The following is an 11,895-nucleotide window of genomic DNA, read 5'->3' as shown; positions in this document are numbered from 1 at the left end:
CAGAGACGGGCTAGAGGTCGAAGAGGCGCGGGGAGGACAGCCGCGTCCACTCTCAGCTGACCGGGGGAGGCACAGCGGTGGCGGGCCAGCCCCTCTCTGCACAGCCGCGGTCGGAGGCCGGAGCCGGGCCCCGAGCCGAGAGGAGGCCGCAGCGCCGCCGGCCGGCCGGCACGCCACCCCGCAATCGTCGTCGGCTCGGCTCCCCTTCCCGGCCAGACCGCCAGGGACCACCGAGAGGGGTGGGGCCCGGGCGCTGAAGGCGTCCGGGGCCAGACAGGAGGCTCCCGACCGGGCGACCCCCGTCGGGGCAGTTCCGGGGAACCTACGCCCCCCCGCCCCCCCACCCTAGGGCCCGGCCGAGGCCAGAAAGCACCCACTCCGTGCTGGGCGGGGCCGTGCTCGGACAGAGAGAGGGGGTGCAGGAAACTGTTTTGTTTCGTATTTTATTACATCAATGGCTTGAAAATTTTTATTTAACTTCAGCAAATATTGGAAATAGAAAAATGAATTCTGCAGAATTTCACAAATAAATTTTCCAATCTCCACTAACAAATGTCATTACCCAGTGGCTAAGCAATTATAATGCTATGAACATTCACCATAATGAATGTACTGAGATAGAAAACAGGCAAAAAGAGACATTAAAATATTACTTACACAGCATTATTACAACATCTTCTCTTTAAAATCCCAGTGTGGATTTTACCACTCCAAAAGATATACAGCATTTCCATTATATTTGCAAACTTAACCTTATACATCTTTTAAAATCTTGAAAAAGTTTTAAGCAATCTAAAAAGCACTTAGCAAAGTTGATAAGTCTACATAATGGAACTCTCCGCTCCGGGACAGACCGCGGTTTCCAAGGTGACTGTAAACACTCGTTGCCAGGCGACATGCGCAGGCCGGGCCGCGTCCTCCGGACTGTCCCGCGGCCACGGCTGCGCTCCGCTCCGCGAGGGTTAGCGGCGGAGGCCCGGCCGCAGAGGGCGCCTGCGCGGAGCACGGCGCGAGGCCGCCCACGTGAGCGAACGTCCTGGAGTCAGTGGAGGCAAAGTCTCACCTGACGGTGAGAGCTCGAACCCTGGGTGGGCAGGTTTGGAAACGGGCTAGCAAGAGACAGCGAGGGTCCCGACTGGGTGGGCTCCGCCTTTCCTGTGCTCACGTAAGCAGGGGTCCAGTTAGTGTAATGCACTGTTCGGCTTGTTTTTGGTGTGCAGTTATACCAATGGTACATCTGATATTCAGACAAAAACAGGGACAGCTGAAATTTAAAGTGACAATGAGCACACTTACGATGGTGTGTGGCATTTGAGGAAACTTTATATACACAGAAAACAACTGCTTAATTAGTCCACCATAGTTAAGTTGCAGAACAACTAGTTTTTCATATTCATTTTTCGATAGGAGGTTTGCGACCATCAAAGGGTCTTACAGGTTAAAAACTGTCAAGAACCATTTCACGGAACTGGTGTCTTGGTCACGCACCCACGGAGACGGCGCCGTGGGGGTGCCGCACTGACCTCTGGCCCCCCACGCCGCTCATCTGTCGGCGCAGCGCGGGCAGGGCCGCTCTCTGGGTAGAAGAGCTACGTCGTGGGGTTGATCGCTGTTTCAAACCAGCCAACACAATATTCAAGTAACAAGGTATCTCGATGGATAAGTGAAAAAAATTTACCTAACACTTTACACATCTACATAAAATTAAATAAGACAAACTTTTAATGCATATGCAATACAATTTATATCTTTTAGGATTTCTAAACTAAAACTATCATTTGTTTCAATGGTACTATATTTTCCACAATAACTTATACTCAGGAGAAATTTTCCACAAAAATATATATATAATTATGACATTCACATTGATAATTCTTAAGAAGACAAAGCTTAAGTGAGCGTTGCATCCGAGGCAGTTGTCACCGTGGACCCTGACACATCCAAGCACGACCTGCTGACGCACCCAAGTCTTGATATGTTTAAAAGGGTCTTCGCACAAATAAGACCAGATCGCTTCACTTTTAAAGCAAAGTGATTTCTTGCATTTCCAACATCATTGCAAAGACAGCGTAATGGAACGGTGGAAAACACAGTGCTACCGTGTGCGTGAGACCACAGCGAAGGCGGGCGGGCAAGGACGGCCGTCTCTCCTCCTCCTGGCGCAGGGAAACGACGCGCCCCTCTCCCCCGAAGAGCGCCCGGGCAGCTGCCGCGCCGGCGAGAAGACCAGCCCAGGGCGTCTCCGGGACCCAAGGGCGTGTGGTGCCAGGAAGCAAGGGCGGGTGGTGCAGAGCAGACAGGCCTGGCGCTGCGGCGTGCCCACCACGCGGCAGGAGGACCAGGACAAGCTCCCCAGCGCTGCCAGAAGGGATCGGCGGTTCTTAAGGAAAACAGCCTGGGCGGGAGGAGAGGAACAGACCGACCGGCGGAGGGAGAACCCCTGCAGGAGACAGCCTCCTGCTTCTGCGAAGAGGAAGGCGGCCACGAGGAGGAGGAAGGAACGACTCAAGTTTCTTCTGTTCACGCCTAGGGTCCCCTAGCAGCGATGTGCAAAACGCAGGCCCGCTCCTGCCCGTGTGCTCCGCCGCCTGCGACCACGCCACGGGCTCACGCCGCCAGGAACGCCGAGGCTCGGCGCGCCCTAGTGTTCTTCTGCCCCCGCCCACGCGGGACCGTGAGCCGTGACTGCCCTCTGCCCGCCTCCCCCTCTTGCCTGGCCCCCAGACACCCGGAGCAGGGACGAGACGCCGCCAGCGGGGAAGTCCCCTCTTCCTCCCTTCTTCTGAATGACCTTTGTCTCCATTCCCAACAAACACATCCAATTCCCAAAAACCGGTGATTTCAGCCAACCCTCTTTCTAAAGAGAAAGTCAGCTGACTTAAAAAAAAAAAAAAAAAAAAGCAAGGTGCTTGAGAGTCAAAACACATCGAATTTTAGTTGCATATTTTAAGTTCTTAAGAATTCTGTTTATGCCGCCTTAAAGCATCTGCATCTTTTTTCTTTTTGGTATTGAAAGCAGGAGAAACATTTAAATGATGCAAAAACGAAACAAAAAGCTCCTTTAGCCTGTTTGGTGCAGGCCGAGCCAACTGTGGGCAGGGAATGGGCGACGTCAGGTCCCGGTGGCCGGTCCGACCCTGCCAGCCCTCGGCAGGCCCACGGTCTGCCGAGAGGAGAGAAGTGACTCTGGAAGTCTCCGGGTGTGGATGAGACGCTTCCCTTGTCCCCCGTCCGGCCAGAAGGCAGCACACGCCACTCTGAGGACTGTCCCTCCCCGTCTTGCCCCTCCAGAACCCGCAGAGTGCACTGCTCGGGCCTGTACTGTGCCGTGGAGAGAGAGGGCGGTGCTGCGGTCCCCCCGGGACGCGCAGGACCGAGGGGTGTGTGGAGTGACCTGTGGAAGGCCAGGCGGGACGGGGACAACGTGCACTCTGGAAAGCCCCGCCAGCTGGCCTGCTGCCCCGTGTCCAGCGAGCCTGACACCTAGCGTCTGCACGGTCGGGGTCTGCGGCGAGCCCCCCACCCCGGCCCCGGCGGCGGCGTCTTTGGCAAGCAGTGGACGGCAGAGAAGAAATGAGACACTGGAACAGAAACAGGACGGAGAACGTGGCTGCCAGAGGGAGAAGGCACCAATTCCAAATGTACAAGCACCAGGTACAGTGGTACGGACCAGATCTCTTGGAGTCGGGTGGTGGAGGTGGGGACCGGGACTCGGGGGTGGGGGGCAGGCGCCCACCCGGGGGCTGCAGCGCCGAGAGCCGAAGGCAGGAAGCGCCGAGGTCCACGTCCCGCTGGCTGCGTGTCCAGAGCGCGCTGCTGCGCACCAGCGCCTACCGACTGGGGGGGGCGAGGGGGGCTCGGCTAACCGGGTTTACGGACCACAGTCTCACCCTCCTGTCAGGGAGAGGAGGGTTGGATCAGGGTGTTTGGCACAATGAAGGTTATAATGCAGTCTGCCAGTATACTGTGATTTCCAAAAAAGCATGATCTCGCTTAGGTGGATGCCTCAGGAAAGAACAAGAGAAACTTCTAGAAGGCCAGCAGGGTCGCAGTCACTCTGGGAATGACGTTATGCACAAAGTAGGAGCCGCAGGCCATGCAGGAGCAGCGTCGTGCCTTCTGGGTGGGCCGCCTGCTCTGGGGCTGCTGACGGGAAGAGCTGCCACCGGTGGGCTCTGGCGTTCCACCCGGGGGGGCGGCCCCCAGGCTCAGGCGCGTGCGGGCCAGTGACCCCTGCCCCGGCACGCACGCAGACGGGGAGATGCACGGAGCTCTCCGGGGAGTGGCGCCGACACAGAGGAACGAGCGAAGATTTAAGGCAGATGCAGCACAGGACCGGAAGTGTATGCCTTTTTTGGTTATAGCTGCTTGTCCACAGAGATGGGATGCAGATGGCTAGGTGATGTCTGGTAATACCTGATACCCTGGGTGACACAGTCATCCATACCAAGTGCTGGAGCCACCGGAGCTTCTCAGGAGGCAGATGCGTATCTGACGTCAAGGACGGAAGCAGCCTGAAGAAGGGAGAAGACACAAGAATCAAAGGGCAGGAAACACCACAGGCCTGGTGTTCTGCAGGTGGGAGGGGGCGGGCCTGCCCCGGCAGGCCAACACGCGGCACAGCACACGGACGGGTTCTGCAGGCAGCGGGGGGAGGGGGCTGTGCTGAGACAGCGCGTGGCCTCTGCACCAGACGTGCTGGGCTCCGACCCCGGCTCTGCCGCTGCCCAGCTGTGCAGACTCGCGTAAGTCACTCTCTCTGAACTCCCCTCCCCTCTTCTGCAGAATGTGCACAACAGTGGTGTCTACTGCACAGGAGTAGATAAAGCCCCTGAAAGGGCAGCTGGCACATCCTTGGCAAACAGTCGTGCTCAGGGACACCAGCGCCGGCTGGAGGGGCTGCCATGCAACTGCCCGAGCCGACAAGCAGCGCCGGTGCGGCCGGGACACAGGGGCCCTGAGACCCCTGAGACGGCGGGATCTTCTGTAAAAGCTTCCCAGGCATGTCTTAATTTTCCACCTTCGTTTTCAAACCCAGATCCCAGACCCAAACCTAAAGGTCAGGCACGTCTCAGCTCAAACCCCTGGGCTCCGGGCTCCCTCAGGTGAACCCGGCTCGCAGAAACCGCTGCACAGCGCAGACCAGGACCCTCCTCGGCGGCGCACGGAACCGACCCCCACCTGTGACTAGTGCCCCCTCCGGCCGGTCAGCTTCTGCCTGAGCCCCCCAGCCCAGCCCCACCCCCGGCCCTGCAGGAAAGAGCAGGTCTACGTCCTTCGCCTGCAGGGAAGACGAGACGCCTGGGGACTCCCCACTCTCGCCTCTGCGATCAGCCTGTGGTGAACCGGCGCCGACTGGAGTCTTCGCAGAGCCTCTTGGGGTGTTACGTGAGGACTCCCCACAACGGGACCTCTGGCGCCCTGGGGCCCCCTCCCCATCCGTGCGGCACCAACACAGACTCTGAGGGCAAGGGGCAGGCCGGGCCCTGCACACAGCCTGCTCGGCCGCCGGACCCCCTGAAAGGAACATGAGTGTGGAACCTCGAGGACCCCACGCCCTGCGCAGGGATGGGGCCAAGAGCCGGCCGGCACTCCAGCAGCTGCGGTCGGGCACAGAGAGGCAGCCGGCCGCGCAGTCAAGCTCCTTCTGCACTTGGGGAACGGAAAACCGGGGGGTGGCGCGGGTGGGCTTGTGCTGTAAGCAGCAGGGAGAGAGATGGACTAGAAAGGGAGATCCGGGCGTGCGTGTGGACGGCGTTTTCTAAAATGCGTTCATTAGAGAGAGAGGGAGGGAGAGAGAAGGAGAGAGAGAGAGGGAGAGGGAGGGAGAGAGAAAGAGGGGGGGGAGGAGAGGGGGGGGAGAGAGGGGGGGAGCGAGTGGGGGAGAGAGAGGGGGGGAGAGAGAGAGAGGGAGAGAGGGAGAGAGAGGGAGAGGGAGAGGGAGAGGGAGAGGGAGAGGGGGGCATCAGCCTCTCAGCCCCGCTGAGCTCCGCGCCCGCGGTCGGCCCTCGTGCATGCCGCAGCCCCCGGGTGTCGCCGGGGCGGCGCTCCTTGCAGCCGAGCCACCCAGCCAGGGCCGCGCGCGCTTTAAGTGGCGAGAAAGGAGAACGGCTTCTCAGGAAGCATGAAGACTGGACACAGACGGCGCCCCTCTTCCTGGAGAGTGGACACGCGGAAGGCCGGCCTCCAAGGAGAAGCGCAGCCCCGCTGCTGGGGGTGCCGACACCAGCGGTGGCGGAGAGAGTCCTGTGGGCGCGGTGGCGGGGAACCGGCACGGGGCACGGGCCGAGCTGACCGGCACTAAGGACGGACCTTCTGGGCTGACCAGAAAGAGAGAGAAAGGAGCGGACGGATCCGAGCTGTCTGTGCGCGAACCAGAAACAAGAGGCGAAGGAAAGTCGGAGCACCAGGACGGACGCCCTGAACTGCCAGCCCGGTGGCGGCGGCGGCGGCGGCGCAGAGGGGAGGGAGCGGCGCCCTGTCCTCCCTGCTCCCAGGGCCGACGGCAGAGAGCGCTCTTTCCTGCAGGCTTCTGCTGCCCTGCCCACGGGCACCCCCCCTTCTACTGCTTCCTAAACAGCGTCCGGGACTTGGGGACGTCCGTTCGCCGCGACCGGGGCCCGAGACCAGGACTCGCGCATTCTGCCGCTGTGCCCGCGTGCCCCAGGGCTGCAGGCGGGCCCACCCACGCTGGCGATGCCACAGATGTTGCACACCTGCCACAAAGATTCTGTTCCGGCAGAAGGCTCCAGAACGTCTGATTCTAACACAGTCGGTACGTCCCAGCACTCTCTGGCCAGTGGGCGCCCCCACGCTCAGGCCGGCCGGGGTCTCCGAGGGGCGCCCGGAGCGGAGAACCAGGCACCTCAGTCACTCCCACGTGGCCGCTGGAAGGCTCAGGTGGGAAAGTGACTTCCCTCGTAAAGCTAAGTGGAGCTGTAAGTTCCCGTGTCAGTGAACAGCGCAAACACAGGGTGACAGCAATGAACTCTTCCCCGGGCCCAGCCCCCCCACTCCTCTGTACGAGCGAGGGGCGGCTGTGCAGCCGGGTGGGCCAGGCGACACGTGGGCAACGGCCCTGTCACAGGAGGCAGCGTGGTGACAGATGGAGCCCTGCAGCCTCAGCAGGCCTCCTGCCTGATCTCCACTGACTGGGCTCATGGAATCGGGGCCACCGTCCTGGGAGCTCCAGCCAACCACGTCACCAGGACTGTCCCCATCAACCTCCAAGTTCTGAACAGCACCGACGGCTGGAAGACGCAGACAGCAGAGCCAGGCCAGGAGCCCCGGCTGGCCGGCCGTGCAGACTCACCAGGAAGTTTGTCGGCCTCACCGTGAGATGACCACACACCCGACAGGACTAGCTCTGTCAACGCTCCCCAGGCGCCTCCCACGCACTGCCCCGCAGCAGAGCTGTGACCGCAGGTAAAGAAGTGCATGCATTCTGCGGCTGCAGGAACCCGGGTGAAACTGGGACTGTGTCCAGGGATTCAAAGGGGAGCCCCCCACATACATGACACACAATTAAATGAGCTCAACACACGGATCTGCAGGCAGAAGTCGAGTTCCCGACGGAGCAAAAGCGCAGAAACCGGCCCGCCGCCGCACCAGCTCACCCCCGAGGACGCCCCGGGGACGGGGGCGCCCGCCTGGCGGGGGGTGGGGAGAGCCGCACGCCCGACTCACCTCGTCGTCCTCGTCGGAGACCTTGATGGGGTGCTCCGGGCTCTTGACGGGCTTCTGGCCGCCGGGCCCGTTGCTCTCCTCCTTCCCGTGCTCCGCCTCCCACTCCTGTAAAACCTCGTCTATGTTGAAGCGACGTCGGTAATTTACAAAAAAGTTCTTCACTTGTACCACCGACTTGTTCCCGATCACATCTGAGATGGCCTGAAAATCACGGCCGTACTTCCTGATGGCTGCGGACACAGGAGAGCGTTCGTTCACTCGAGAGAAAGCCAAAGAGAAGACACGCAACCGAGCCTGACTCGCGTCCAGGGAAGGCGGGGTGCAGGCCCGCAAGAGCGGCGCGCCCTCAGTGCGCTGGACCAGAGGGGAAGGGGAGCCCGGGTACACCCTGTAGACGGCGACCGGAGTCCGGGGGACCCCGTCACCTGGAGATCGGCACCTTGTCCTCAGACGTCACGTGGAAACTGAAATCATCCAGCACTCATTCCACGGCTGTGGGCATTCTGCACCTGTCTTTTCAGGGTCCCCAGGACTAGAACACCCCCAAATCCAACACTCGGTCTGCTGTCGGGGTTGTGTACTTCCTGACGATTCAACACCCAACCCAACGCACGGCTGCTAAAGTGAATCACTCACACCTTTAAACCGGCACGCTAATTTTTACAACTCGTGAGGCCCAGGAAGGGAAAGAGCCAAGCCCACGGGTAACGCCGGAGGGCGGCTGAGTGCCGTCCGCCGTGAGAACTCAGTCCTCCCAGAATCTTCGTCGGCCGGGGGCGCCGTGCTGCGCGCGGGGGGGGACCCCCGCCTCTTGACGGCTCGGGGGGAGGACCTCACCGTACCTTGTACTGCAAGGAGCTGCTCCTCTGTGGTCCAGCGCGCGTTACTCTTCTGGGTGACCTGTGTGTCCAAATGAGCCACGTTAACACACCATACGTCCTTATTAGAGCTAACCAATCTTCCTCTCGTATCAGAGTTTTAACATCAACTAGCTTTATAAAACTCCGCTCACACTTTTCTCTCTAATAGGTGTGCCCTGGGTATTACGTGGATATTGCACTCAAACACAGAACACCGGGCTATGACTCTGAGACGATGCTAACGTGGTCATACCTCTGGAAGTCGGTGCGGCTCTATTCCACCATCGAGTTTTTCTTTGAGAGCACTGTTTGTCTGCTTAATATTCTGAATCTAAAAGAGAAAAGATTTTTATTTTACAAATGAAACAATAGCCCTGGCTGGTGTGGCTCAGTGGACTGAGTGACGGCCTGTGAACCAAAGGGTCACTGGTTCAATTCCCGGTCAGGGCACATGCCTGGGTTGTGGGCCAGGTCCCCAGTAGGGGGCGTGCGAGAGACAACCACCCATTGATGTTTCTCTCCCTCTCTTTCTCGCTCCCTTCCTGTCTAAAAATGAAATAAATAAAATCTTAAAAAACAAAGACGTCAAAAAGAAAATGAAACACTGCGAGGTGCGGCGTGGTGGGCCAGTCCGCAGGGTCGTGGGCGGCACCCCCTCCTGTGAGCGCCAGCGTGGGGCCGCCCCTCCCTGAGCTCCTCGGCGTGCTCTGTGCTGCGCGCCCGCAGGGGGAGCGGCGAGAAAGCGATCTGACTCCAGGGAAGCACCTGAGGCAAGGGTCAGTGACCCTGGAGAGAAACTGGTCGTGCCTGCTGGCTCCCAAAGCACCCACGTACTATGACAGGAAAAGTGGACCGAGTCACGGACACTAAGAAGCCTGTGCTGACCAGCAGCTCTGAAGAGAGAGGACGGTCCAGGGGACAGAAAGCGAGGGCTGGAACTTCCACCGGATGGGCGTGCAGACCGTCCGAAACGTCTTCAGTGTCAAAAACGGCTGCTGGCTCTCCTGTGATCAGACAGTCAATTTTCCCGAACCCGTGTGAACTGATCTAGGAGGACCTGACAGCGGGGAGTACTGACCGGTATCGGGAAGAGCTGGAGGCAGAAAGGAGGCCTCGGCAGAAAAGGGTGCGGCTGGAAAATACCTCTGCCTGCAGCCTGTCCCGGTCGCCTCCAGGCCGCTGCCGACGGCAGCCTGCTCGCAGAGGAGCTCAGGAAAAGCCCCCGCAGCCCCCAGAGCACGAAACCTCGCGGCGAAGCCCGGGGTAAAGGCATCTTTCTGGTCCACCAAGTCTCACAAACCACAGAGTGGTCCTGGGACAGCCAAATGTCTCTGTGTGTGACCCAGTCCACTAAGGACGCCTGCACGATCTCCCTCTGTCATCAGTACCCGTTGCTCATTGCCAGAAGGACGTTCAGCCCGAGCTTGTGAGTCCTGGTGTCGCCGTACCACCTGCCGCGCCGACAGGTGTAAGCTTGGATTTTGCCGCCTCCGCACAGCAGAGCACAGCCCCGGCTCCCGCGAGCCGGACGTCAGGCGTGCTCCCTCATGCACACTGCCCTTCGGCAGCACGGGGGCCTGCGACCACGTCCGCGGGGGGAGGGGCCTGTGAGCAGCAACCTGCGGCGGTGCCTGCAGAGTACCCAGGGCGAGGAGGTGACAGCAAGCTGCCGGAGAGAGTTCCAACGGACCACGGCGGGGTCGCCAAGGCCGTGGCGCCGGGGAGGAACAGAGACAGGAGCTGGAGTGTGGCAGCTCTGTCGTCACCGCAGATGACAGGCTGAAGCCCTGGCTGACTGCAGTTAACGAGCCCCCACCGCCCCCTCCACACCACCAACCTCCACACCCTCGAGTGTGACCCGACTGACCACACTCGCCACAGCACGTCGCCAGTGGAGGGATTCCGGGCTCTAAATGGGACACGCCACCCACAGAAAGTTCCTGGAGACGGTGAAATCCCCTGCGACCAAGAGCTGGTGCGGGGTGACGGTGCTGACCGAGAGCTGGCAAGTCCTCCGGCCAGCCGACGGGGCCCAGAGGAGGCTGGCTGAGAGAGTCAGGGAGAACCGTCCTCACCCCCTGGAAGTGACCCCCAGTGAGAGCAAGAGTCTGGCCTGGGCCCACCGCCCACCTGACTCGGGCCTCACTGAGACCTATTTTGAAATTTCCTTTTTCCAGGGCTTTTTTCCTTTCCTAAGCCCTGGAAATAAATACAGGCTCTTCTTTGGACGATTAAAGCAATGAAAAACCTTTATAAAGGTATGAGAAGAAAACAAGTAAATAAACTAAGGGAAATAAAAACACCAAGAGCAAAGATGCTCCAATCTACAGGGTACCGAGAACTGGAGGTCTCCACTGTCTCCTTTACGAGCATCTAACTGGACTCTTCTGTTGACCTGCTTAGAACCACCAGCAAGAGACAGCCCAGAAGGAGGGGGTGGTGGCAAAGAGGTTCGGTGTGCACAGCCCCCCCCCCCAATATCATGACAGCGACCCCCACACAGAACACAGGCCCCGCCCACAGAGCCCAGCGGAGCCGAGAGGCGGAGCAGGCGGGAGAGGCCCAGCTGCCCAGCAGGACCGCAAGGCGCGGTGCCCAAGGCCCGCACTGCCGTCGGGCTCCACACCGACCACACAGCGTAGATGCCCAGGGGCCTTCATGGGAGGAGAAGCAGGCGGCGTGTCTGTTCTCCACAAGCCTAATCCCGATCAGCTGCCGTGTCTTCATTTTCTCACAGATTGTCTTTCCCACACACCTGCTGTGACTCACTGCGCCTCACCGTTCAGCCCCCTGCCTGGCCCACAGACAGACGCGAGCACGCCACTGCTGCTCCCGAACCCTGCACGGCCCCTGGACAAGCGGGGCCGGGGTGGGGGGGCTCCTTCCCTGGCCCTCAGGAGCAGGGCGTCTCTGTGCCAAGCACTGGGGGCACTCGACCCTTAGCACTTTTCGTTTTTGAATGAACACGTGCATTGTCTCCCTAAAATCAATTTTAAAGGCACAAAATTAAACAAATGACTGTAAGGCAAAACATCCACACATTCTGAGCTGAAGGTCAGCTCTAACCTCACCAATCTCCCCTCTGTTTCTGACGCATTTTCCCCAGTAGAAACACCCAGTGCTCACTCATGCAAGAATGAGGGTAGTTGCCAGCTTAATACCAATTGGAAAGAAAGCCAGAGTGGCAACAAGCCAGAAAAGAAACGGGACACACGAAAATAATCGGCATTTAAAGGATTACAAAAAAGGCCGTCGAGGTGGCCGGGTGCCTCCCGTGGCCCTCCTGGTCGCACACGACCACCTCTCTCCGGCTGGGCGGTGTGTCCGGTGAGTCTTCCCTGACGTCAGA

General features: G+C 59.7%; 1 protein-coding gene across 1 annotated transcript in view; it reads right to left on the bottom strand.

Annotated features, from left to right (window-relative positions):
* Nucleotides 1–427: 427 nt before the first annotated feature.
* The window catches only part of RCOR1 (REST corepressor 1), a 107,249-nt gene continuing 95,781 nt past the window's right edge, over nucleotides 428–11,895 (bottom strand). The window contains exons 9-12 of the mRNA XM_045822946.1: nucleotides 8,800–8,877; nucleotides 8,529–8,586; nucleotides 7,687–7,916; nucleotides 428–4,514 (exon numbers count right to left, since the gene is read on the bottom strand). Coding sequence (XP_045678902.1) covers nucleotides 4,473–4,514; nucleotides 7,687–7,916; nucleotides 8,529–8,586; nucleotides 8,800–8,877 — 408 coding nt within the window. The 3' untranslated portion in view covers nucleotides 428–4,472. The remainder of the gene's footprint in view (nucleotides 4,515–7,686; nucleotides 7,917–8,528; nucleotides 8,587–8,799; nucleotides 8,878–11,895) is intronic.

This window comes from Phyllostomus hastatus, unplaced genomic scaffold (genome assembly GCF_019186645.2).
Source record: "Phyllostomus hastatus isolate PE091 unplaced genomic scaffold, TTU_PhHast_1.1 phas_scaffold_501, whole genome shotgun sequence".
NCBI classification, from domain to species: domain Eukaryota; kingdom Metazoa; phylum Chordata; class Mammalia; order Chiroptera; family Phyllostomidae; genus Phyllostomus; species Phyllostomus hastatus.
The sequence above is the reverse complement of the archived record's forward strand: the minus strand, read 5'-3'. Positions and strand labels throughout refer to the sequence as shown.